Source organism: Euprymna scolopes, chromosome 7 (assembly GCF_053919585.1).
Source record: "Euprymna scolopes isolate OS-2025 chromosome 7, ASM5391958v1, whole genome shotgun sequence".
In the NCBI taxonomy this organism is placed as follows: Eukaryota; Metazoa; Mollusca; class Cephalopoda; order Sepiida; family Sepiolidae; genus Euprymna; species Euprymna scolopes.
The window spans coordinates 170,508,447-170,535,383 of NC_136488.1; the positions used below are offsets into that span (position 1 = coordinate 170,508,447).

Here is a 26,937-nt window from a genome sequence, read left to right on the forward strand (position 1 = left end):
GAAAGTTTAAATTAAGGCTAGTCGATCGAAAAGAGGTGATGACTTTCAAAAATATCGGCGATAAAGCGACCCCTCCTTGTAGAAAAGTGCTCAGTTAAGGGTGAAGAAATTAATGTTTTTAGACAATTTTTCGATATTTTTCGTCCGAAGGGATGAGCTTCAAAACGATACCGATCTGGTGACAATCCGTCGCCTCTGTCGAAAGTTTTAGGCGGACAAACAAACATACATACATGCATACATGGTGATTGTCACTTCTTGACAAAAGAAGACCATCTTTCCCTTGTTTTAGTGTTGATTACTCATTCATTTTCATGTATTTTTGAAATACCTTTTTTTTTATATGCATTTTATTTATTTATACATGCATACATACATGATGATTGCAACGTCTTGTCAGACGAGTGCCACTCCCTCAGACATTTAAAATCCATGATCCCAAATGCCTGAGGGAGTATCTATACAAAGATGATGTTACAGAGTCTTAGCTTTGTACGACAGCTAAGTCTCTCTCTCGGTTCAAAATGTTGAGATCCAGCAACAAGCAAGAGCAAGATAGCCAGCAACAAATTAAACTGCAGACCAGCTTAATGCGGGTACTGGTCTCCCGCTTTGTTTTTTTAAATCAGAGATTTGCTTCTCCTAGAAAAGTTGCCTTCACCACGGCTTACGGGAGCCCTCTCCACCCCAATACACATACACACACACACACACACACACACACAAATATACACTGTGCTAGTTGGCCGTTGACCCAGAAAAAGAGTTCATTCGCCCTTTGGAAGGTCTTGTTTTTAATCCTTCAGGGAGACTAGCCACCCTCCTCACCAAACAAGTCTGGTGGGGGAACCAGTTTAGTCGCCGGTGATCCGACCATGAGGCAGGTAGCACTGGGTTACATGGTACCAGTAGCATATGACATGACCTGACAAAAATACATACATACATACATACATTTAAGCAGGCAAGTGAGATTTATATTATAGACAAGCTGGTTTCCATGACAACAATGTTTTTGATAGACAAGATGCAAGCAAGAGCAGTCGGACGGTTCACGGTGTTTTATAATTATATAGATATCTGTGTGTGTGTGTGTGTGTGTGTGTGTGTGTGTGTGTGTGTGTGTGTGTGCGTGCGCGCGCACGCGTGTGCGTGTGTACTGGATACTTACAAACTCGGCTAATATTAATTGTGGCATTTGTTTATCGACTGAAGCTCGTCCTTATGTGTCGATGTGTCGACACAAACGATTAATAAAACTGGAACTTATTGCCCATGTTCACAAGCTGTTCAAATAAATAAATATTCCACGTGAATGACACGCTGAACGGTTTTCAAGCGAATTGAAAACATGCAACAATGATTAAGCGGATACAAGGTGTTTGCGGACACCACGTGCATGTTTCAACTTGCTTTGTTGTTGGACGAGTTCAATAAAACTATGAGCGACTTTTCGACGCACGTTCAAAGCCAATAAGCCGCTAACATAAGATCGATACAATTGTGAAAGAAAGCAAAGAGGCGTGCGAAGCAATGGAAACGAGTTTTCTATTGATTAATAGTTCAGTTTTAATATGATTTTCCGCTCGATTTTAGCACGATTTTCAGCTTTTGTGCTCGATTTTAGCTCGATGTTAGACGATTTTCAGCTTTTTAATATGATTTTCGGTTCGGTTTTAGCGTGATTTAGCTCGATTAGCTTTTAATCTAGCTTTTTAGCTCGATTCTTTGTTCAGTTTTAGCTTGCTTTCGCTGATTTGTTTTTTGGTTAGTTTTTTTTAGCTGGATTTTAGCTTTAACTCGGTTTTCTACTCGATTTTTTAGCTTGCTTTAGCTTAATTTTTAGCTCGACGTTTGATTTTAGCTCAATTTTAATTCGACTTTTATATCGATTTTAGCTATATTTAGCTATGTTTTCGCTCAATTCCTCTTGATTTTAGCTCAATTTAATTAACTTTTCTTTTAAAACGAGTTTAGCTATATTTTACCTCGATTTTTATGTAGATTTTAATTAAACTCGTCTCGATTTTAGCTTGATTCTTGCCGGTTGTTGTTTTGCGTTTCTATTTAGTAGGCTTTCAGGAGGACAAATGAAAACATAAGATTTGTTTTCAAAGCGCAAAATCCCACCTTCCCAAATGGGATATCTCTAGACTTGTTCGGGCAGTGTCCCCTCACAAATGTGTGTGCTTGGAGTAATACTTGTCTTTTTAACATTGTGTCCCTCTTCCATCTTTTTTTTTACAACCGCCACACTCAAATGTTTGTAAAGTTCATGAAATGATTATGCGTGCTGTTTTTTCTTATGGTTATGTGTCGCGAAACCATTATGATTGTTCCTATTTACAATGCCTCCCCACGGGACAGAGTTAGACACCAGGGTCGTTTTTTAACGTGGAGAAAAGGAACAAAAATAAAAATTGTCTCAGTCGTAAAGGATTTCTCCTCCACTTACAGAGAACAAGAAATTGAAGTGCAGCATCTGAAGAACAGATGGTATTTATTTGCTCCCCCACCGAGCAAATTAGGCACAAGGCCGATTTTTAATGTGAGGAGTGAAGGGAGGGGGAAGGGAAAAAGGGGGCCAGCTCCCGACAGGTGGGAAATGGGAGCTGGTTAAAGGTCAGGCATGTGGGGTTGCCCCCACATCCGGTCTTTGCTAGTCATAGCTAGTCATAGCCTGCAGCATCTGAAGAACAGATGGTATTTATTTGCTCCCCCACCGAGCAAATTAGGCACAAGGCCAATTTTTAATGTGAGGAGTGAAGGGAGGGGAAAGGGAAAAAAGGGGACCAGCTCCCGAGAGGTGGGAAATGGGAGCTGGTTAAAGGTCAGGCATATGGGGTTGCCCCCACATCTGGTCTTTGCTAGTCATGGCTAGCCATAGCTAGCCATAGCTTGCAGCATCTGAAGAACAGATACTACACTTTGATCTTTGTATTTATTTGCTTCCCCACTGAGCAAATTAGGCACAAGGCCGTTTTGTAATGTGGAGATGGAGGGAAGGGGGGAGGGAAGGGGGGATCCAGCTCCCGAGAGGTGGGAAATGGGAGCCGGATAGTAACTGTGGTCGTAGGGTGATCCCTACCTTGACCAAGTTCAGATATGTGGGGTTACCTCCACATATGGTCTTTGCTAGTCATAGCTGGTCTTTGCTTGCAGCATCTGCCGGAACAGATGGTATTTATTTGCTCCCCCACCGAGCAAATTAGGCACAAGGCCAATTTTTAATGTGAGGAGTGAAGGGAGGGGGAAGGGAAAAAGGGGGCCAGCTCCTGAGAGGGGTGAAATGGGAGCTGGTTAAAGGTCAGGTATGTGGGGTTGCCCCCACATATGGTCCTTGCTTGCAGCACCCGCCGGAACAGATACTACACCCTGATCTTGACCAAAAGTCCAAGAAATGATTGTTAAGGACATTGTATAAATTTAAAATAAGCATTTCCAGATGTTTCTTCGACTCAAACACACATTTTACATAATTACGAATTGCCTTAAATAAGTTTGCAGGCTTTTATGTAAAGGCATTTACAATTGTTGTAGACTCTTGAAAATTCAGTAGGTTATTGCTATACATCCTATGAGATGACTTTTTTATGATTCCACGTTCAAATGGAAAGCTACAGCAGGAATTGCCTAAATCCTTGTGAATTTCAAAAATGCAATCGGGACGGGATGACACTTTAGAAGAATGACATGCGATAAAATTCTGTTTTAAACTTGTAAAAAATTCCACAGAAACGTATGGAAAGTTTCAGACTACTTTGGGAACATTTTGCATGAATCTAGCATCAATTTCTGAGTGGCATAAAAAGATTCAAGGAAGACAGGGAGTCTGTGAAGGATAATGAGAGATATGGGAGGAGTAAGGAAGTGAGAACACCAGTTTGGGGGTGAAAATTTGGCTGTCAATAGATCAAAGTTGAAAGAGTTGACCTTTGTAGACTCTACTGAACTCCTCCGCCAATTTTCGAGTTGACGGATAAAATGCAGAGACGTTTACTTGCATTATTTAAAAAGAAGGTTTTCTGCAAGGATGTTTATGACAGGATCAGGCCCTCTGGGTCACAAGGTCCCAGAATGTATGGTCTCCCCAAAATCCACAAGCAAGGTGTTCCACTGAGACCCATTTTATCAATGGTTGGTTCAGCACAACATTCTTTGGCTCAGTGGCTTGTGGAAATTCTGCAACCTGTGCGTGAGTTATACACCACGCATTGTATCCCAGATACTTTTCGGTTCGTTGATTGTGTACGTGGGTTGGATTCTAATGCAGAGACGTCTTTCATGTGCTCATTTGATGTCTCTAGTCTTTTCACCAACATACCGTTGGATGAGACTATACGCATATGTGCCGACGCTTTATATGATGGTCGCCTGACTGCTCCACGGTTTTCTAAAGAGATTCTTATTGAACTCATTTTAATGTGTACGAAATCCATGGAATTTAGTTTTTGTGATATTATGTACTGTCAGGTTGACGGGGTTTCAATGGGGAGTCCGTTGGCCCCAACTTTAGCGGATATTTTCGTCGGGTACTATGAATCCGTTATGTTTAATTCTACATCTAAACCCACTGCATATTTCAGATATGTTGACGACACTTTTGCTATTTCTCCTTCGCAAAGTGATGCGTCGATAATTTTTTAATAGGTTGAATTCGTTGCATGGAGCTCTTAAGTTCACTATGGAAAGTGAGAAGGACAATTCGCTTCCTTTCTTGGATGTTCTTGTCGAACGCTCAAGGGGGGGCTTTCTCACTACAATTTATAGAAAGCCGACATTTACTGGCCTATATGTGAACTGGTTGTCTTTTGTACCTAAATCACGTAAGGTCGGCTTAATTAATTCTTTGGTACATAGAGCCCTCATGATTTGTTCGCCTAACAGATTGGATGTCGAACTCGATAAGATCAGGGAAATATTCATCAATAATGGTTATCCTGTTAACCTTATTGATGATTGTATTTTCAAAAAGGTTGCGGATTTTAAATCCCCTAAAAAGTTTGGACCCTTGAAATGCCCGGTTTATTTGAAATTACCGTGGATAGGGGAGGGGAGTAATATAATTTCAAAACAGATTCGAAGAAGTATTTACGATTGCTTCAATTCGGTGACCTTGCGTGTTGTATATACTACGAGACCTGCTTTTCCGTCTTTCCGCAAGGATAGTTTGCCTTACATCCAAAATAGTAATATTGTATATCAGTTTAAATGCCAGTGCGATGCTGGTTATGTTGGGCGAACATCCTTGCACCTTTTGACTCGTATAAACCAGCATGTTCCATCGAAGATCAGACAAGGGAGGATGGGGTTCGGAGGTTTCCCTTCTTCTGCAGCCTTGGACTCTGCTATTGGCCAGCATTTGGTTGACAACCCGTGCTGTGCCGATAGATATAAAATAGATTGGTTCGAGGTGCTACATAGAGCGGACTCCAAAAACCATTTAAAGATTTTGGAGGCCGTCTCTATCGCGGTGCGTCAACCTTCTTTGTGCCGGCAAAAGGAAACATCAAACGCATTGTTTCTCTTTGGGGAACTTTGAATTTTTTCTCCCGCTTTTTTTTTTTTTTTTTTTTTTTTCTCCCTCGTTGTGCCAACATTTTTAATCGTTTTTTAAACGTAAATAAATTTAATTAATGCCCCCGTACGTTGGGACATTAAATAAGTTCCCCAATAGAACTCTTTATTTTCGTCACAATACTATTTAGATTGCTATCGATTTACTCCTGAAGAGATGATAGCCGAAAGAGCTCTCGGGAAACTTCCGCCTACTATTTTATTTAAAACCATATATATATATATATATATATATATATATATATATATATATTGTGTACAGAAAGTTGTTAGTTGAGACAGGTCATTGGTACCGTCGGTTTCAAGCCCGATAATAAGGCCCGTTTAAGGTATCCTTATCGAGCTCTCTTCAGCCAATATTCGCTGACGAATATTGGCTGAAGAGAGCTCGATAAGGATACCTTAAACGGGCCTTATTATCGGGCTTGAAACCGACGGTACCAATGACCTGTCTCAACTAACAACTTTCTGTACACAAAATATAAGTACGCTCTTAAAATTTGGATTTTCCTTTTAATTGAGCACTCTGCTGGAATTCTTTTTCCAAAAAAACTAATCATATATATATATATATATATATATATATATGTCTAGCCGCAGTGATGAGCTGTGAAACAGCGAAACAGTACTGTATGTGGATGACTATATATACATACATATATATATATATATATATATGTATGTATATATATATGGATATATATATATATATATATATATATATATATATATATATATATATATATATATATATGCACATAAAATTATGAACAGTACATAGGGCCCGGGCAAAGCCGGGCTGAACTGCTAGTATATATATAAAGTTATTGTTGGTCTATTTATTATACTTCAGTTTAGATGGAGTGGAAGATCCTGGCAACCTTTAAGAATGAACTGTTCAGTTATTATAAGAAGCTAGAAATACAGAGGGCATTGCGAAGGCTGCTGAATAGAAGGTGGGTTCCCTCTATCATGCTAGAAGAATACACACATCTGATAGTATCCTGCATCTATAAAACCCACCATTCGCCCATGCATGGAATATTGTTGCCACATCTGGGCTAGTGCATCTACCAGTAGTCTCTCCCTCTTGGATAGGGTGATAAAAAAAGAGTCTTCAATCTGATCGGTCCCACTTTGTCAACTAAGCCCCAACCCCTGTCATATCACCGCAATGTTGCATCTCTGTGCCTGCTTTACAAATATTTTAATGGAATGTATTCTGATGGACTCGTTGCCCCTTCGGTGTACATATATCCAACAAACACGCTTAGCAACAAAATCACGCCCCTTCACTCTTAAAGTACCTAAATGCCACAAAGCTTTCTATTCTAATAGCTCTTCGGTGTGGTTTAAGTAAGGGCCATATCATGCCATCTCACATCTCTGAAGTCGGTTCGAAAGTCAACACCAAAATGTACCTGGGTGTGCTGAAGAGTATGGTGATCCTTTGATGCAATCAGGTGGTCACTGACAGACCCTGGGTGTGGCAATAGGATGACGTCGGTACACAAGTCCAAGGAGACCCAAGCTTGGCTTCAGAAGGAGTGTTACAACTTTGTACCTTTCTCTCATTATTGACCCCCTCTTCCCAGGATCTAAACCTCCTGGACGACTTCGTTTGGTCATACGTCAAGAACATCACCAACATGACCTCCCACAACACCAAATCCAGCCAGATCGCCACCATCCGCCAAGTATTCGCCGAGTATTCGCCGAGCTTCTGCTGCTTGCAGAAAAGGCATGCTCGAAGTTCTGGGGCCGAATCAAAGCAGTGATCAAGTTACTGGAATTGTTTTATTGTTGTTTTTTGTTTTTGTTTTTTGTTTGTTTGTTTGTTTGTTTTTTATTTGTTTTTTTGTTTTTTTATTTTTTTTGTTTTTTGTTTTTGTTTTTTTTCAATAAAAGTTTTAAAATAAAGCTGTAGTTTTGTATTCTTTAGGGCGACATTTTTATCGCCCCATCCTGTAAAAACCGACTTTTTCGCTAATTTTGCTCTCGTAGGGAGACAACTTATTAGGGAGTAGTCAGATGGGACATAGAACGCCGTGAGGTGTGAAGAGGTTTTACAATGTCGTGATAAAAATGCAATACTTACTCGCTTCAACATGACAGATCACAACCGCCTGTGAATAAAAAGAAAAAAAAACTTTTACAAAACAGAAATAACATTACAACAATGACCATAAAAAGAAATAACATTACAACAATGACCATAAAAAGAAATAACATTACAACAATGACCATAAAAAGAAATAACATTACAACAATGACCATAAAAAGAAATAACATTACAACAATGACCATAAAAAGAAATAACATTACAACAATGACCATAAAAAGAAATAACATTACAACAATGACCATAAAAAGAAATAACATTACAACAATGACCATAAAAAGAAATAACATTACAACAATGACCATAAAAAGAAATAACATTACAACAATGACCATAAAAAGACGGCATTTACGAATGGTGTTCCAAAAGTAATTCACCCTATTTTTTTATTTCGCCCGAATGGATGAGACGGAATTGCAAACTGCATTGTTATGATGACTGAATTTGTGCATTCATGACGTGAGAGTTGCATCTCCTTGTTGCAGATATTGACGGTGTGGGCTCTAAGAGAGCAATTCGTGTCATGGGCCTGCGTCAGAAGCGAAGATGCGTCATTCTTACTCTGGAAAAAAGTCCATTGAGAATGGTGACGACTACGTAGAAAAATGCATTTGGGGCACAAAAGTTTGCTCGTTTTAATTATACAACTTCCGTCATTGTATCATTTCAACTCTTTTAGTTAAAAAATAGGAGGCTTTACTTTTGGAACCACCCTCTCATGTCAAGCAAAAACAGATGAGAATGATGCTGATCTTATTCTAATATATGAAAAAATACTATGAATTATAGGAAAATTATTTTTTACTATTAATCATAGGGAAATGAATTTTACTATTAATTATAGAAAAATGATTTTTTACTATTAATTATAGGCAAATTATTTTTTTTTTTTTACTAAAAGGCCTACTTCACAAGATTTCCAGCTACGGTATCTCTAGAAATGTTTTCTCAATTATTAAATCGTTTCTCTCTGATAGGCTTATAAGAGTAGTGGTTGATGGACAGAAATCAGAGGCCGACAGTATTAATGCTGGAGTCCCTCAGGGGTCCATCCTGGGCCAAACTGTCTTCCTGATCTACATCAATGATCTCCCAAAACACATACTTAAATCATTCGTTGACATCTATGCTGATGACAGGACCGTCTAAGGCAACACATCAAATGCCGTAAATGATCTAAAACCAAACTCCTATCTTTACATCATAAACGCTCTGATCCCCATCTGGCATCAATTGAAATGGATGGCTCTCGTCTTGGGGAGACTCCATGTTTTGACAAGTTTCTGGGATTGACCTTTACTCCTGATCTGAAATGGAACACGTACATCCAGTCTGCTGCCAAGGTCGCTGGAAAGATGGTAGAATCCTTCTACCGCTCCAGAAGATATCTCACTACTGATGCAATTCTCTATCTACATAAAAATCAATTACGTCCAAGGATGGAATATTGCTGCCACATCTGGGCAGGAGCTGCTAAAAACAGCCTATCCCGTCTTGACAGAGTACCAAATAGACTCCGTGGCTTAGTGGGGGATGCCCCTTTTCTCTTCCCTACAACCTCTCTCCCACAGAAGAGACGTTGCGAACCTGTCTTTGTTTTATCGTTATTTCCATGGCAATTGTTCCTCTGAGCTACAATCTCTGGTCCCTCCTCGCCAATCTTTCACGAAAAACACCCGTCTAGCTGAAGCCACTGCCAAAAGTTTTCCCCACTCTTTATCTGTGCCTAAATCAAAACGTAGATTCCATGAACAAAGCTTCTTTCTTAGAACTGCACGCCTGTGGAACTGTCTTCCGTTTGCCTGTTACCACCTGACTACAACTTGGATGTCTTCAAGTCCAACATAAACAAATTCCTGATGAACCGCCCCCTTAAGTAATCAATCAAATATCAAATCTCTATTACTAACTATTATTACGATATTATCCCATTGATTACTGTACACGCAATAACCCTTATCCCCGAGTGGCTGCCGGGCCTTGATAAGTGGTGACTACCATGTAAAAAAACTATTAATAAATTAATAATTAATTTATTATTATTATTATTATTATTATTATTATTATTATTAAGTTTTAAATTTTATTATATTCAACTCAATAATTACTCAGTATATCTACTTTAATTAAAAAATACAATTAGCTTCAAATATATTTTGCCTAAAATTATCTGCCGAACTCACTATATATATATATATATATATATATATATATATATATATATATATATATATATATATAAGAGCAAACAGTTAATAAAACATTAAAAACACTTTGAAAAAGAGTTAAAAACATATTTAATCTGAAAAGAAAACACTTAATAAGTGGATAGTCCTTAATCCGCGGAGTTTCGAAGAAATACTTTCCTTCTCATCAGAGAGTAGGATTAACAAAATGCGGGATCGGATTTTGCTTGCAAAAGTATTTAATGAAACTACAAGTAAGTCATAGATCTTACTTGGTAACAAGTTGAACGTCTGTGTGTGTGTCTGCTTACGAATAGGCTCCTATATGGTTGACTATTATAAAAAACTGATTACATATGATGATAGAAGACGTATCGAGACGCAGGAATGGGTAAGTTTGATCTGGCATAATGATGATTCATTAAAATTGTGGGGTCTGCCTGGTCAACGAAGTATGGAAATAAAAAAATTAAAAATTAAATAAAAAAACGTTTACAAGTGTTTTTTATATAGATGTACATAATAATAATTTGATAAGTATGTTTTAACTTAAATAGGGATGATATAATAAAATTGTGTGGTCTGGTTCGCGCCTGGCCTCCATAGAATGGAAATGGGCACAAACTTTAATAAAGACTTTTCATATCTATCTGCGTAAGTATACTTTGATAATTATGTTTCAGTTTGAAGAAATATGGTATAATAAAATTATGGAGTGTTCGTTCGCGCCTGACCTGCATAGAATGGAAATATGTCACAAAGTTAAACAAGTTTTTTTAATATAGATCCACAGAATATTGTGATAAGTGTTTCAGTGTGAACAGGTATGGTATAATAAATCATGGGGTTTATCTATTTTATTTTTACTTTCATCATATTTTGCTTTGGTTTTGATACCCCCAAATTCGAAGCTATCTTTTTACAACCCTTTCTTTTCATAACCTATCATACTTTCATAAATCAGAGTCCATTTTCTGTAGGCTGGGTTCAAAAACAGCCTACAGAAAATGGACTCTGATTAATCCCATAATATATATATATATATATATATATATATATATATATATAAGATGATATAATATATATATATATATATATATATATATATATATATATATATATATATGTATAAAATTACAATAAGTTTACCAAGGTAATCAAAATGGTAAACTTAAAATATATTATAAATATTAAAGAATTAATATTTACAAGTAAAATAAACTCATTATATATCTACATTACGACGAGAACTGTTTTTCTTGTATTTTAATTATATTAGTTATTTTGCTATTATATTAAAATACACAGTGCTCTTTAGACGGCTGTTCTAATCCCCTGTAAATTTATATATATATGTGTGTGTGTGTGTGTGTGTGTGTGTGTGTGTGTGTGTGTGTGTGTGTGTGTGTGTGTGTGTGTGTGTGTAGCTTAATTTCCATGGATATTTTCCAAATTTACTACTTAGCAACGTATCGAGCAGCATCGAAGTAAATACTGAAAATAGATACATAAAATCTATGTAAATACAGACAAAATGAATAAATATATGTATACATAAATTTACTTGTAAGTTCAATACGGAAAAACATAACAGGGATTATTTACTCATTTTTTCGAAATCTAATTCTCCACCTCCATATGTTCAGCTATCTATATAAAGAATCCATCCATATTTTTTAATCTCATTTGACATACGTATGTATATATATATGGTTTTAAAATACTATAATCTTTGTACACACACACACACACACACACACACGCACACACACACACATACACACACACACATATATATATATCAACTATTCTTACTATGTATCAAATATCTTGCAGAATTTTTTATTTTTACTTTAAATGAAGAACTTTCTAATAGGTTTTCATTATAATGCTTTTTCTGTTTATATCACTTTATAAAGCGTTTTTCCATCTAATAGTTCACTTTGCAGTCATTTTAAAACAATTGTATTTCCTTTTCAGAACGGTGAATACAATATAGAAAAATAGCCTCACGATATCAACGAAACGTTTGGCGAAGGAACCACTACTGAACGCACAGCACAATGGTGGTTTCAGGAATTTCGTGGCGGCAACGAGAGTCTTGAAGATGGTGAGCGTACTGGTTGGCCATCGGATGTTGACAACGATCAATTAAGAGCTTTAGTCGATGCCAATCCACGCACAACTGTTTGTGAATTATTTATTGAATGATTTCCAACCACTTGAGAGAGATTGGAAAGACAAAAAAACTGCAACCAAAAGAAACGTAACAAGATCGACCGGGTTCTGACTTGCGATGAAAAGTGAGTTCTTTACGACAACCAGCGACGCTCAGCTCAGTGGTTAGACGTCGACAAAGCTCCACGACACTTCCCGAAGCCGGAGATGCACCAAAAGAAAGTCATGCTGATTGTTTTGTGATCTCATGAATTACAGATTTTTGAATGAAGGCGAAACCTTTACGACTGTGAAGTACTAACAACAAATGGAGGAAATGCATCAGAAACTTCAACAACAACACCCAGCCATTAATCAGCAGAGAAGGCCCAATTCTCTTCCACGACAATTCCCGACCGCACGTTGCTACATCGGCCCTGCAAAAGTTGAACTCTCCAGACCTCTCACCTACCGACTAACACTTTTTCAAGCATCTCGACAAATTTCTGCGTGAGAAATGCTTCAAAAACCCAAACGATATCAAAAACTTCAACGACTTCATCACGCAAGATGTTTACGTTCGTGGCATAAAAAACACTTGTTTTGCGTTGGCAAAAGTGTGTTAATTCTGATAGTGTTTATAAATGATATTTGTTTTTTGTTTGTTTGTTTTCTTTCGTTTTTTTACACAGGCATCACCACATTATCAAGGCCAAGAGGCCACTCGAGGATAAGGGTTAAAGAGTGTACAGTAGAAATTGGACAATATAGTAATCAATTCGGTAAATTTGTTAACTTATATGGAACGGCTCATCAAAAACTTGTTTACGTTAGACTTGAAGACAACCATATTGTAGTCAGCCGGAAAGCAGGAAAACGGAAGACAATTCCACAGGCGTGCAGTTCTAAGAAAGAAGCTTTGTTCATGGAATCTACATTTAGGCTTAGGCACAGATAAAGAGTGAGGGAAACTAGTGATAGTATTTTCTGCTAGACGAGTGTTTCTTATGAAAGTTTGGCGAGGGGGGACCATAGATTGAAGCTCAGTCGAACACTTTCCATGAAAATAACGATACATCAGACAAACTCGCAACATCTCTTCTGTGAGATAGAGGTTGCAGAGAAGAGAAATGGGCGTCTCCTACGAGGCTACAAAGTCAATTTTGAACTCTATCAAGGCAGGACAAGTCCTTTTTAGCAGCTCCTGCTCAGATGTGGCAACAGTATTCCATCCTTGGACGTACCTGGCTCTTATATAGATAGAGAATAGCATCAGCAGTGAGATATCTACCGGATCGATAGAAAGATCCCACCATTTTTCCAGCGGCCTTGGCAACAGATTTGATGTACGTGTTCCATTTAAGATCAGGAGTAACGGTCAAGCCCAAAAGCTTGTCAAAACTTGAGGCCTCCTGAAGACGAGAGCCATTTATTTCAATTGATGCCAGATGTGGATCAGAGTGTTGATGATGTAAAGAGAGAAGCTTGGTTTTAGATGCATTAAAAGTAACCAACCATTTTTCCCCCATTGTACTACGTGTTCAAGATCAGAGGATAGAGAATCAGAGAGAACTTGGTCGTTTACTTTCTTAGATGTGCTACCATAAATGGTAGTGTCATCAGCATAAATGTCTACAAATGATGTAAGGATGTGATTTGGAAGATCATTAATGTAGATCAGGAAAAGAGTCGGGCCCAGGATGGACCCCTGAGGGACTCCAGCATTAATACTGTGAGCTTCTGATTTTTGCCCTTCAACTACTACTCTTATGAACCTATTAGAGAGAAATGATTTAATAATTGAGAATACATTTCCAGCTATACCATAGCTAGAGATCTTGTGAAGTAAATCTTTATGCCATATCCTATCAAAGGCTTTGATATGTCAAGAGCAATTGCCCTAGAAAGGTTACCTCCGTTGAGAGATTTGCTAATCCTATGAGATATAACTGTAAGCACATCTGCTGTAGATCTAGCAGAACGGAAACCATATTGAGTGTCACTAAGAAGGTTATTTTTGTTGAGATGGTAGATTACTTCTGTATTTAACACAGATTCCGGCAACTTACTCATGACGCACAGGAGACTTATTGGCCTGTACTGAAAGGGGGATGAGCGATCACCTGAATTCTTAAATACAGGGCATACTGATGAGAATTTCCAGGATGATGGGAAGCTATTCTCCTTAGACAACGTTTAAATAGTTTTGAGCCGAGATATGTTCAGCTGAATTTAAAAGTTAAAACCCACAGGAACTTTCTGGTCAACCATATATATATATATATATATATATATATATATATATATATATATATATATATATATATATATATTTAACATATTTTATTAATCATTTGTTCATATATATATATATATATATATATATATATATATATATATATAATTATACAAACTTCCTATGTCTGTGTCTGTTTAACTATCTGTGTTGGATAGTGTATTGAGTCGGGACAACGCTGATAAAACATCGGAGGTGTGTACACACGTATATTCCAGATAGATTTTTGATCTACATTCTTGTGTCCTATCAAAAATGACCGGAATTTCGGGGGTGGGGTTAATGGAAGAGTTAAGAATTGCGGTAGGGGGCATTTCGAGAACTTGACGAGATGACTCCTTTCTATATAATATAAGATCTTCAGAACATAGAATGACGGTGGATGTAAGGTGTGGCTAAAATATTTAGAAATATATTTTAGAGTAGTTGGGGCGGTGGACGAAGAAAAATGGCAGACGACACGAGACAGCTACCACCTCCATGTCGCTCCCCGCACACACGACAACTATCAATCTTGATAAATATACAACACATACCAGTAGCTAACAGCGATGAACATAATTTCCATCATATAAATGATAGCATTTTAGATACGCCCACATCTGATAATGAGGTGCGTTGGTCTGTCATAATTCAATTTGAAATAGAATTATTGTTGGTCTATTCTGCTTTATATTTGATATAATGAAACATCCTGACACTCCTTTAGAATGGACTGTTAAGTCTATATATGACCCTAGAAATACATCGAGGACATTGCAAAGGCTGCTGCAAGAAAGGTGGGTTCCCTCTATAGAGCTAGAAGAGACACTCTACAAAGCCATCATTTAACCATGCATGGATTATTGTTGCCACATCTGGGCTGGGTCATCTACCACTAGTTTTCAATCTATTAGACCCCAATTTGTCAACTAAGCTCCAACCCCTGTCCCATCGCCTTAATGTTGCATCTCTACTGGAGTGTGCTCTGATGAACCTGTTGCACTTGTGCCCCCTCGACATACACATCCCGACAAATCCGCTTAGCAACAAAATCGCACCTCTTCACTGTTGTGGTCCCTAAATGCCAGGAAGCTTTCTATTCTAATCGTTTCTTCCCTCGAACAGCTAAACTGTATAATTCCCTTACTGCTACTTGCTTCTCTGACTGTACTGATATGCAGAAGTTTAAATGTAATGTAAACCAACATCTTGTTAATCTTTCCTAGGCATGGTGACAAATAGAATCCCCTTACGTCCAAGTGGTAATATGTCTTGTTAGGGGGTGAACGTGAATAAATAAATAAAAATAAAAACTAAAATAAAATAAGATCCAACCAAGCGGGGAGTAATTTAATCTTGATGCAACGGCATTCAAGATACGTTCGAATGTCAATAGCTATTATACAGTTGTACAATAAACTTATTATAACTTACTCTGTTTATTATTTTATACTATTATTTATTTATATTTCCTCCAGGCATATACCGAGTTTCAAACATCATTTTCGTTTGTCTGTCATGCTTCAGTTTAAAATAGCATTTTTGTTGGTCTGTCATTGTTCATACAGGGTGATCCAAAAAAAAAAAAAAAGCTAAATGGAGGCCATCTAGAACATATGCTGTAGAACGGAGAAAAAAAGGCCAAAGATCCTAGTGTTTTGATGTGATGTTTTGAATATAATAAACTAGTTATGACCAAAGTTTCATTTCATTCGGACAAAACACTAAGAAACGGGGCCTAATTAGAGTTGGGGCCCGTTTTTTTGGGGGGGGGGGGTCACTCTGTATTCAAATAGTATATCTATCAACCAATCTTGCACATCTAGGTGTGAAATAGAATTTTTTTCGCTAAGCCTACCGATATACCAAGAGCCAAATATGTGCTAAGATAGAATGTTGCCATTTGTGGGGGATGAACTGCACAGCGCACCCTTTCCTTTCTTACTAAAACTTGAAAAAGAAGACAAAAAGATTGTGGAACTTGAAGCAGGTAGAAGTACCAATTGTGATGGGAGCCCTTGGGATTGTGGTAAAATGACTTGACACGTAGATCGGGAAAATTAGGATCCACTGCAATGTTGGAGTACTTCAAAAGATTGCCTTGTTGGAAAGTGTTAGAAAGCTGAGAAAAGAAAAGATGTTGATAGTCTAGGTTAATTTGTTATGATCCGCCTATCAGTATAAAATCGTTAATAATAACAGTCAGACACAAAATTATAGGAAGAAGAAGAAGAAGAAGAAGAAGAAGAAGAAGAAGAAGAAGAGTAAAAAAAAAAGAAAGAAAAAAGGAAAGGACTTGTAAGGAGCCATGAATGCGATACGAACAGATGCAAAATGTTACCAGTCTCTATAAGCTACTCTCTTTCTTTCTCCATTTCTTTAGCTTACTTGGACAATCTTTTCCTCATTCTCTTTTTTTCATGGCAGGTGCTGGTCGGACCTTCAATGTACGACACATCTGTAAAACATCCACAGCCAGCACTCGCCAGATACAAACACTATCATCAATTTCCCTTATCTAGGCCTAAAATTAAACGAAAATTCCATTTGAAAAGCAATTACTCAGAACTTCTCGTTTGTGAAACGTAATACCACGGAGTTGCTTTCCTGCTAGCTATAACATGGCCGTTTTCGCAACCAACGTAAACAAGTTCTTGATGAGCCGCCCTTTAAAATAAATTAACTCATCCAATTTCCACCATCACCAACTATTACGGTACCCATTAACCCCTATCCTTGAGTGGCCTCCAGACCTTGATAAGCGGTGAAAAAAAACGTAAAGATCTGTTATTGTTATTTATAAGCAGTTTTGAACCGTTTGTATTTTAATTTTCCTTTCTTAAGAAGGAATACCAAGAAACACGTGTCCATGGATATATTTTATACATGTAAAACTTTTTTTTTTAATTAGCAGAGAGACCCGACGTTGCCCGGGAATGAATGAAGACTAACGAATATTTCACCCTCACATATTTTATTGTCATCGCCCATTTTTCAATCCTCCTTGCAGAGACTTAGTTTACAAAACCGTGAAGGCTACGTTGCACTGTAGAGAACCTACCGTTGATTTTATAAAATTATTTTATATAATGGCTTGAATTAAAGTTTAAAATGCAAATATCAAGTATCATGGTTCAATTGTGCTCCAAACATAAACATTTATTTCGAACGTGCTCCTGTCATATCAAAGAACCTACCGTTGATTTTATATGCCTGGCCTTTCTACTTGTGCTGTGATAATGACTTGAATTGAAGGGTAAAATACAAAAGTAAACTATCATGTTCAATTGTATTCTAAACAATCACATTCATTTCGAACGCGCCCCTGCCATCTCAAAGAGTCTTTTGTTAATATAATATGCCGGGCTTTTATGCTTATGTGATGATAAAATTTCTCAAAAGAACTTGTGATCTTAGGCTGTTCAAAGGGTTAACTTTGATCAAAATCACCTGTTTATTCTTTCATAGTTTTTTTTTCGACGATCGACTATATCGAAGGCATTTCAATACAAAACCTCTCTAAAAACACTTCCAGACACATAAGGTACATTTGTGTGAAATTTAAAAAAAAACAAAAAAAAACGACTCGGCCGTTTTGGAATCCATAGAAAACGAACTCCCAGGCATACAGACACACAGAGTTCCTTTATGTAATTTAATATATAACGGTTATATGTCTGTATGTCTGTCTGTCTGTCTGTCTCTATATTTTCAAATTCTATCTCATCGGAAACTAAAAGTCGCAGAGTGGCGCTAGGGGTCTCAAATGGTTGGATTTTTATGGACCGTTCTTTTATGGGTCTTTAGTCGGTTAAAATAATTTTTGAGGGGTCAAAATGGGCTAAAAAAAAAAAATTAATCGTTATACATTTTGTACATTCACCTTAGTTTATTTTTAATCAGTTCATATGCGTGTTACGTTGGTACAGTGGTAACGTCACCAGCTTTAAATGCTTCAGTTTCGATTCTAGCTGATGGTACCTAAATACTTTTTTTTAAGTTTTGAAATCACGACTATATAATAATTTATACGAAATGTAGACAAATTAAAATATCATATTAAGCGTATTTTACGCTCGGTCTCCCCCCCCCACCCCCGCCTAGTAATAGATATATTTAAATAAAATTTTCGTTGGTTACATCCAAACAATGGCGGCCGCGCTGGTCCTAGCAACGAAACAGCAAACCTTTTGACTTAAGCAAGACCAGCTGTATTATTTATGATGATGACATCAGGGGCGAAATTAATGCAAAACGTGACTTACACAAACGATGGTGCCTCTGTCTATCCTGTTGGGTGACAGAATCAAGAAAGGAAGGAGAAAATAATAACTTTCGTCTATAGACAGTTTATTGATATGGCATTAATTTGCATATGATGACAATGTCTGATGTGAAAAGGAATGGAGAGAGGTGGCATAAAGCAGATTTCTTTTTTGGACAGCTGAGAAAGAGGGGGAGAGAGAAAACAGTCGGTAAAGATTACAATTGACGCCAGGAGTTGGCAAGAAGGAGCTTGGATTAATATTTATTATCTATCTATCTATCTATATATATATATATATATATCTATATATATATATATATATATATATATATATATATATATATATATATGTGTGTGTGAAAGTGTCTGTCTGTCTGTCAGTGTACATTTCCCTACGCAATAACTCTGTCAATTTTCAGTCTACAGACTCGAAATTTGATATACAAGGTACTGAGATTTGAGAAAATCGGTTTTCGGCCAGAAATTTGGCTAGTAAGGGGTCAAAGTTAAACGATTTGACCTTTGAGAACTCTATCAAACTCCTCCAAAAAGTTTGGGTCTAAACACTTGAAATTTTAGATATAGGTTCCTTGGACATGGATCTAACTTAATAACTTCATTTGAGCCCAAAACAATAAATTTTAAGAGGTCATAATAGGGTCAAAACAATTTTCCTCTGCGGTCTCTTCCAAATTACTCAGAAAATTTCTGGTCTAAATATTTGAAATTTTACATAAAGGGTATTCAAGTGATACGGCAAGCTTTTTAATCGGTTTGGGTCGAAAATTTTTAGTTACCAATATATAAATGTATGTATGTATGTATGTTTGCATGCCTGCCTTAAACTTTCGACAAAGGCGACAGATTTTACCAGGATCAGTATCGTTTTAAATTCAGACCTTTAAGACAACAAATATCGAAAAATTGGCTAAAAAAATTGTTAAAAACATTAATATCTTCACCTGCAACTGGGAACTTTTCTACAGGGAGGGGGTCAGTTTTTTCGACGATATTTTTGAAAGTCATCCTCTCCTTTCGATTGTCTACCCTTAATTTTAAAAAAATGTCACTTCCGGTTTGGTGGTGGTCGTAACAGCATAGACGACAGGTTTTTTCTCCGTTCTTTTCCTCCTTCGTGGTACGGGTTCGAGCCAGCCTACCCACTACCAGTTTTTTTGTTTTTTTTTTTTGCTCAACAGACACATCCAAACACCCGGGTAACGCCGGGCTGAAATGCTAGTTATATATAAATATAAGTGAATGTGTGTGCGTGTGTGTGTACATTTTCCAACGAAATAACTCTGTCAATTTTCAGTCTACAGACTCGAAATTTGATTTCCAAGGTACTGAGATTTGGGAAAATCTTTTTAATCTGTTTTCGGCCAAAAATTTGGCTATTAAGGGGTCAAAGTTCAACGATTAGACCTTTGAGAACTCTACCAAACTCCTCCGCCAATTTTGGGTCTAAGCACTTGAAATTTTAGATATAGGTTCCTTGGACAGGGATCTAACTTAATAACTTGATTTGAACCCAAAAGAATATATGTTAAGGGGTCAAAGTTAAAAAAATTGACCGATTTTTTTTTTTTTTTTTTTTTTTTTTTTTGCTCAACGTACACCTTCAAACACCCGAGCTACGCCGGGCTGAAATGTTAGATTTTATAATCTCAGTTTCATTCATAAATAATGGTAAAAAAAAAAAAATGTACTAATTTTTGTTTCATGTCGACTCGTGCGCGAACTCTACGGAACTGTAAAGTATTTATTTTCCAATGACTACATGGGTGATGAAGCACTTGGTTTTAAGTATAGAATAAAATACAGCCAGTAATAAAACGTGCGTTTGTTGATTACACCTAAACAATGGCGGACGCGTTGCTCCTAGCAATGAAACGGCAAAGCCAGTAAATACCTTTTTACTTAAGCGAGAACAAAAACAATTGTTTTGTGGAGCATCCGTCAATGTTATTTGAAACTCGCATTTAAACATGTTCGTTTCTGCCTGCGATTTCCTTTGGTGCATTTCAAAAGAAAAATGGCGGAACTTCCGGTTTAGTAGAGATTTCCGGTCGCCGTATCTGATGACTAATTTGCTTGCAATGAAAGAATAAATGAAGTTAAAAAGGTTCCTTTGATAATTTATATTGCTTTAATTTAGATCAGATAGAGCAGCAGCAGTTGATCATTGTCTCCTCTTTTCTTCTTCTTCTCTTTTTCTTCTTCTTTTTCCATTACGCGCTGTTCTATTTCTTTCTCTCTATATCCGTATATTTTCTCCCCCCTCTTCCTAGGTTAGTAAACGCGTGTCAAGGCATTTACGTGTAAGAACGTACATATTTAGAGGCGTGTGTGTGTGTGTGTATGTGGGTGTGTGTGTGTGTGTGTGTGTGTGTGTGTGTGTACCTATGGTTACATCGAGCTGCCGCTTATAAGTGTCATAATATTTATATTTTTTTTATTTTTTTTTTATTATTTTTATTTTATTTTTTTTAAATCCCTCCCACCCTCTCTATAAAATGTATTAAGTGGATTGCTACTACCACCCCCTCTGGTTTTTTGAGGGTCGAGGCCCGATCTTTTCTTTCCTTCTTTCAGTATCAAAAATGTAATTGTCTGGTTTAGATGCTTGAAAATACCATAAGGTTGAAATAAATTATTGCATCGACAAGTATGTAATTTCCGTGTTATATTTTATATATATATATATATATATATATATATATATATATATATATATATATATATATATATATATATAACTACTTCATTTACTCACATAAAATTAATATACGAAAGTATAGATTTATGCATAAACTTTAAGTATTTACTTCAAAAGTGCTCCATACGTAGGTAGAGCTAGTTAGTAATTTATAAAATATATATGGCGATTAAGCCTGACGAATCCTATAGTGGATGAAACGCCGAATATTCAGTGTAGCTTAATCGCCATATATATTTTATAAATTACTATATATATATATATATATAATTACAGAAACTTCTTTTATGTCCAAGAATAGACGGCGGCTCTTAGAATGTTCAAATAGGTATTTACATTCAGTAAATGAGAAAAGAGTTCTTATTTGTTGACAGCTTGGCGTCCCATTCGAAAAAGAGAGAGCACAAGTGTTTTTCGCATTCAGCGCGACAAATATGGTGGCCATTGATTGGTTAAGGAGGAACGCCTTGGCCAATCGAACAAGGCGTTATTTTTTAGAATAGGATAAATGGGCAAAAGGAAACATTTTTATAGGAGAAGAAAGAGAGGTAACTTTTTTTTATATGATTCATGACATGAACAAGTCCGACCAAAGTGCCCTGTAAAAGAGGGTTGTTTAACCCCACCGACCTCACTTTTCGGCCTTGTGTCATATCTTGCTGCAATAGTAAGAAACTAAATCACGTGGCTCAGAACAGAGACAATCTCGTTTTTATGCGTCATAACTAGGGCTGGGACAACAGCATATTCTTTTCACAATTTTTATTCTTGAGTATACATCTGACACATTTATGCAAAGTTAATCAACTGAGAACTACGTCATTCTATATAAAAAGATATAATAAAGATATTAACGAGAGTCAAAACAATGAAAATAATATGCTGTTGTCATAGCCCTAGTCATAACCAAGAAATTTCCTGAACAAACAAAACTGCACCAAAATTAACATACGAACGAGTAAGAAGATCAACAAAGACTTCGTAGCCTCGTAGGGGATGTCCTTTTCATCTTTCCTGCAACCTTTCTCACAGAAGAGATGTTGCGAATTTGTCTCTGCTTTATCGTTATTTTCATGGAAAGTGCTCGACTGAGCTCCAATCTCTGGCTCAGCCTCGTCAAATTTTCACAAGAAACACTCGTCTAGTTGAAAACACTATCAATAATTCCCCCCCCCCACTCTTTATCTGTGCCTAAACCAAAACGTAGATTCCATGAACAAAGCTTCTTTCTTAGAACTGCACGCCTGTGGAACTTTCTTCCGTTTTTCTGCTTTGCAGCTGACTGCAATATGATTGTCTTCAAGTCCAACGTAAACAAGTTCTTGATGAGCCGTTCCATATAAGTTAACAAATTTACCGAATTTCCATTACTAACGATTACTATATTGCCCAATTTCTACTGTACACTCTTTAATCCTTATCCTCGAGTGGCCTCTTAGCCTTGATAAGTGGTGATACCAATGTACAAAAAAATGTTCAAGTATAGCACGTGAAGAGTATACGTCTACGCTATTGTCAGTAAAGTCTGTCTTGGCATTATTAGACTGGGCTGGTTTTAAGGAGAAAAGTGCGTGTAGTATAAACTGTTAGGGTCTTCTGTAACATGATTTATTTTTAATCAGTCCTTGTAAGATCGACACGAAATGTTATTTCGAAAAATATATTATTTCATTAGCTGCTTACTATAATGTTGCTTTCGTGTGTGTATGGTTGTGTATAGTTGATTTTCCACTGCAGCAAAATGTGACACAAGGCCAGAAAATGGGAAAAACTAGCTCATCAAAGGGTTCGTTTATACAAAAAACCGAACAGATCCTCGGTATGGGCACCTCAGGCAATCAGCGATAAACCAAGCTCCCTTTTTTAAAGGAGATGTAAGACCTGGAAGAGTCCATCTTCTAGGACCGAACCCGACTGTGTTTCATTCCGATAAAAAAAGAGATTTGATGGTTCAAGTCAACTCCTAGGTTGGCAGAATATTATTAAGGTGAACATCAGCTGGTATCAAGGCCCGGAAGCCACTCAGGGATTAGGGTTATTGCATGTACAGTACGTTAGTGTGGATATTTAATAAAGTGTCTACTTAAGGGGGCGGTTCATCATGAATTTGTTTACGTTGGACTTGAAGACATCCAGGTTGTAGTCAGGTGGAAAGCAGGCAGTCGGCACAGAGTTCCATAGACGTGCAGTTCTAAGAAGCTTTGTTCATGGAATCTACGTTTTGATTTAGGCACAGATAAAAAGTAGGGAAAATTTTTGACAGTGGTTTCAGCTAGACGGGTGTTTTTCGTAAAAGATTGGTGAGGGGGGACCAGAGATTGGAGCTCAGACGAGCACCTGCCATGGAAATGACGATAAAACAAAGATAAGCTCACAACGTCTCTTCTGTGGGAGAGAGGTTGCAGGGAAGAGAAAAGGGCATTCCCCACGAAGTCACGAAGTCGTTTTTGTACTCTGTCAATGTAGGATAGGCTGTTTTAGCAGCTCCTGTCCAGATATGGCAGCAGTATACCATCCTTGGACGTACTTGGCTTTTATATAGATAGAGAATTGCATCAGTAGTGAGATATCTTCTGGAGCGGTAGAACGATCCCACCATCTTTTTTGGCAACAAACTTAATGTGCGTGTTCCATTTCAGATCAGGAGTAAAGGTAAATCCCAGAAGATTGTCAAAACATGGGGATCCTCCTAGATGAGAGCCATCTTGAGAGCCAATTGATGCTAGATGGGAATCAGAGCGTTGGTGATGTAAAGATAGGAGTTTGGTTTTAGATGCATTAACTGAATTTAGAATTATACTAGCTATACGCCGAGCGTTGTCCGGTCGTACTATATGTTTAGACATGATATTTCAATTTATGCAGATTGCGTATGTATTATTATAGATTCAATTCTATATTACGAGGAATAATTTACCCGGTGGACTAATTCGCAAAACAAAAATAAAAAAAATAAAAATGATAATGTTCATCAAATTTCGTCTGTGTTTGTTCGTATCAGCTGATATTTGAGTTTGTGGAAAAATCACTTCTGATTATTGTTTAGTTTTAAAATATGCAAACAAAGAAATGATTTGCGTCGATTTTAAATGGAATATCTTCTTTTATTGTTAGTTGAATTCAATAATAAAAAATTAAAATAAAATAGGAAGGTACATCGGGCTTGAACAGGGCATCATTCGATCTGGAGTCGAATGCTCTACCATTAAGCTATACCTTCAGATTCTAATAAATCGTTTTTTAGAAGAAATGATTTGCTGAGATTTTATTCTCTCTCTTGCCGGTGTAACGTAAAATATTCCTCTGTAAATATTATTCTTTTTTATCTATAAGATAGAAAAACTATTTTTAAGATCGGATTTTTTTTTTTTAATTTTCGATATTTATCGGATTAATTTCTGTCCTAAACATGTCTAAAAACACTGCCAGAGATATAAATTAGCTTTGTGTGAAATTTGAAAAAGATAGGTTCAGCTGTTTTGGAATCTATAAGAAAGGAAATCACACATTCAAAGTGACTTTTATATGTTAATAGAGATGGGGATGGAGATGGAGATTTAAAAGAACGTTGTATTAAATATCATTGACTTTCATATTTAAATACATCGGTACAAAAATCTAATGATCGGTGTTAATTAACACGGTACTTATGCATAATTTGTACCAGACGTAATTCAGCGTCCGATCGACTTTGCTCGTAACATGACGTCATGCGCTCGGGTTTGATTGTAATGTGACGTAGGACGTCGATCAGCCAATCAATGCACTGCAAAGTAGCAGACGAACTTTTCGAAACAAAAATTGGAAGGAAATAAAAATCATTAAATTCATTAAGCAACACACACCTGTAACAGAGTTTTTCTGAAAACTGTAAACAAAAAAAAAAAATGAATATCTCCAGTTTGGAAAAATATTTAATGACGCCGGAATAAGCGGTCTTATAGTGTCAAAGAAAAGAAAAAGAAACTGCGTTTCCTGTGGTGAGAAATGCACCATCGCCAAAAGAAGATCTGAGAAGAATGGATGTGGGTGGAGATGCACGCGCACGCAATACACCCCCAACCTCTATGTTAAGAACGGCTTTCGAAATAGACAATCTTCCCCAATCTCCCCATGTTAAGAACAATTACCAAAAAAAAATAAATAAATAAATAAATAAATAAAACATTGTTACTCTTTGTCTTAAAAAAAGTTTCTTGAAAAAACTTAAAAAACAAAAACTTTGCTTATCTGTTTTGTTTTGAACTTTTCGTTGGACAAAAAACAAATTACAATAAAAAATAATTATATTGCAAAAAAAATAGAACAAAAAACTTGTTAATGTAGGTTGTTGTTTCTTGGTTTATTTTTTGTTTTTGTTTTTGTTTATTTTTTCTGTTAAAATTATTACGTTTACGTTTAATTTTTTTGTTTTGTTTTTTTTTTGTTTTTGTTTTGTTTTTGTTTTTGTTTTTTGTTGTTTTTTTTTATCAGCGTTGTTAGGCTTTCATCATCGGCGAAGCTCGGCGGTTTACCTCGTGTTCCGAGCAACGCCGGACGTTGAGTTACATCTGGTTCAAATTATGCACAGGCACCATTAACGCCATTCCTCTTTTAAATAATATGTTTCCGACTTTTGTTCTAAACACATATGTTTAGTTTCAGATTTAGTTTCAGATGAGGTTGATAATTTGCATGATTTGGATTATTTAAACTACTGTTCTCATCTTGCATTATATTCTCATAATGTTTCGGCCGTTGCATCCTTCGACCTTTTTCAAATGCGTCATTCCAAATTCGGGAAATTTTATGCGGAATTCGAGAACTGAATTCGTGGCGCAACGGATAAAGTGCTTACTATAAACAGTGACATGCTCCTCACTACAGCCGATACTAAAAATATAATCAAATTTACGATTTCACCAGGGTTATGGTTGACAGAATGAGAAGAATCTACCCCGTAGATTAAATAAAAGAGTTCAGTGTGAAATTCGACAGAAAGGTTCCAGATTTTAACAAGACCCACCTAAAGAAGATCGGAAATTACATCGGCCGAAATTTGTGAGAATATCCAATATTAGAACAGTAGTCTGGATCAAATAATATACGTAGTTTTGGTCATTTTGATTCTTCAGACTACTGTTCTCATAAAACGTTTCAACAGATGTAACTTCCGACCTTCTTCATGTGTATCTTGTCGAACTCGGAAATCTCTCTCTCTCTCTCTCTCTCTCTCTCTCTCTCTCTCTCTCTCTCTCTCTCTCTCTTGAATTCGGAAACTCTACACAGAATTTCAAATGGAACCCTTTATTTAATTCACGAGGGTAACATGTTCTCGTTCCGTCAGCCATGGCTAAGCAGAAGTCCTAAATAATTCGCAATTGCATTTTGAGTGTTGCCCGCACTAAGGATCGAAACTTCAATCCCATGAATTGTCATTTTCAACTGAATTTTACAAATGTTTTATCCATTATGCTACGAGTCATTGTGGATAATAATGATGACTTACTTAACCCTTCTAGCCCAATAGTTCTCAACCGGGGTCCATGTGGACCTCCATTGTACATGTAACGTTACTATAGGTTCAGTTTTCCTTCTAAATAAACTGTTGATATATGTTCTTTAGTTTTTGTTTCATTATTAAAAAAATGC

At 36.7% G+C, this 26,937-nt stretch overlaps 1 protein-coding gene across 1 annotated transcript in view; it reads right to left on the reverse strand.

The window, feature by feature from the left end:
- Window positions 1–26,937, reverse strand: part of LOC145280378 (polycystin family receptor for egg jelly-like) — a 174,111-nt gene that overhangs the window by 145,920 nt on the left and 1,254 nt on the right. Inside the window, exon 2 of the mRNA XM_080132149.1 lies at window positions 7,676–7,703. Within this exon, the coding sequence (XP_079988275.1) occupies window positions 7,676–7,703 (28 nt within the window). The remainder of the gene's footprint in view (window positions 1–7,675; window positions 7,704–26,937) is intronic.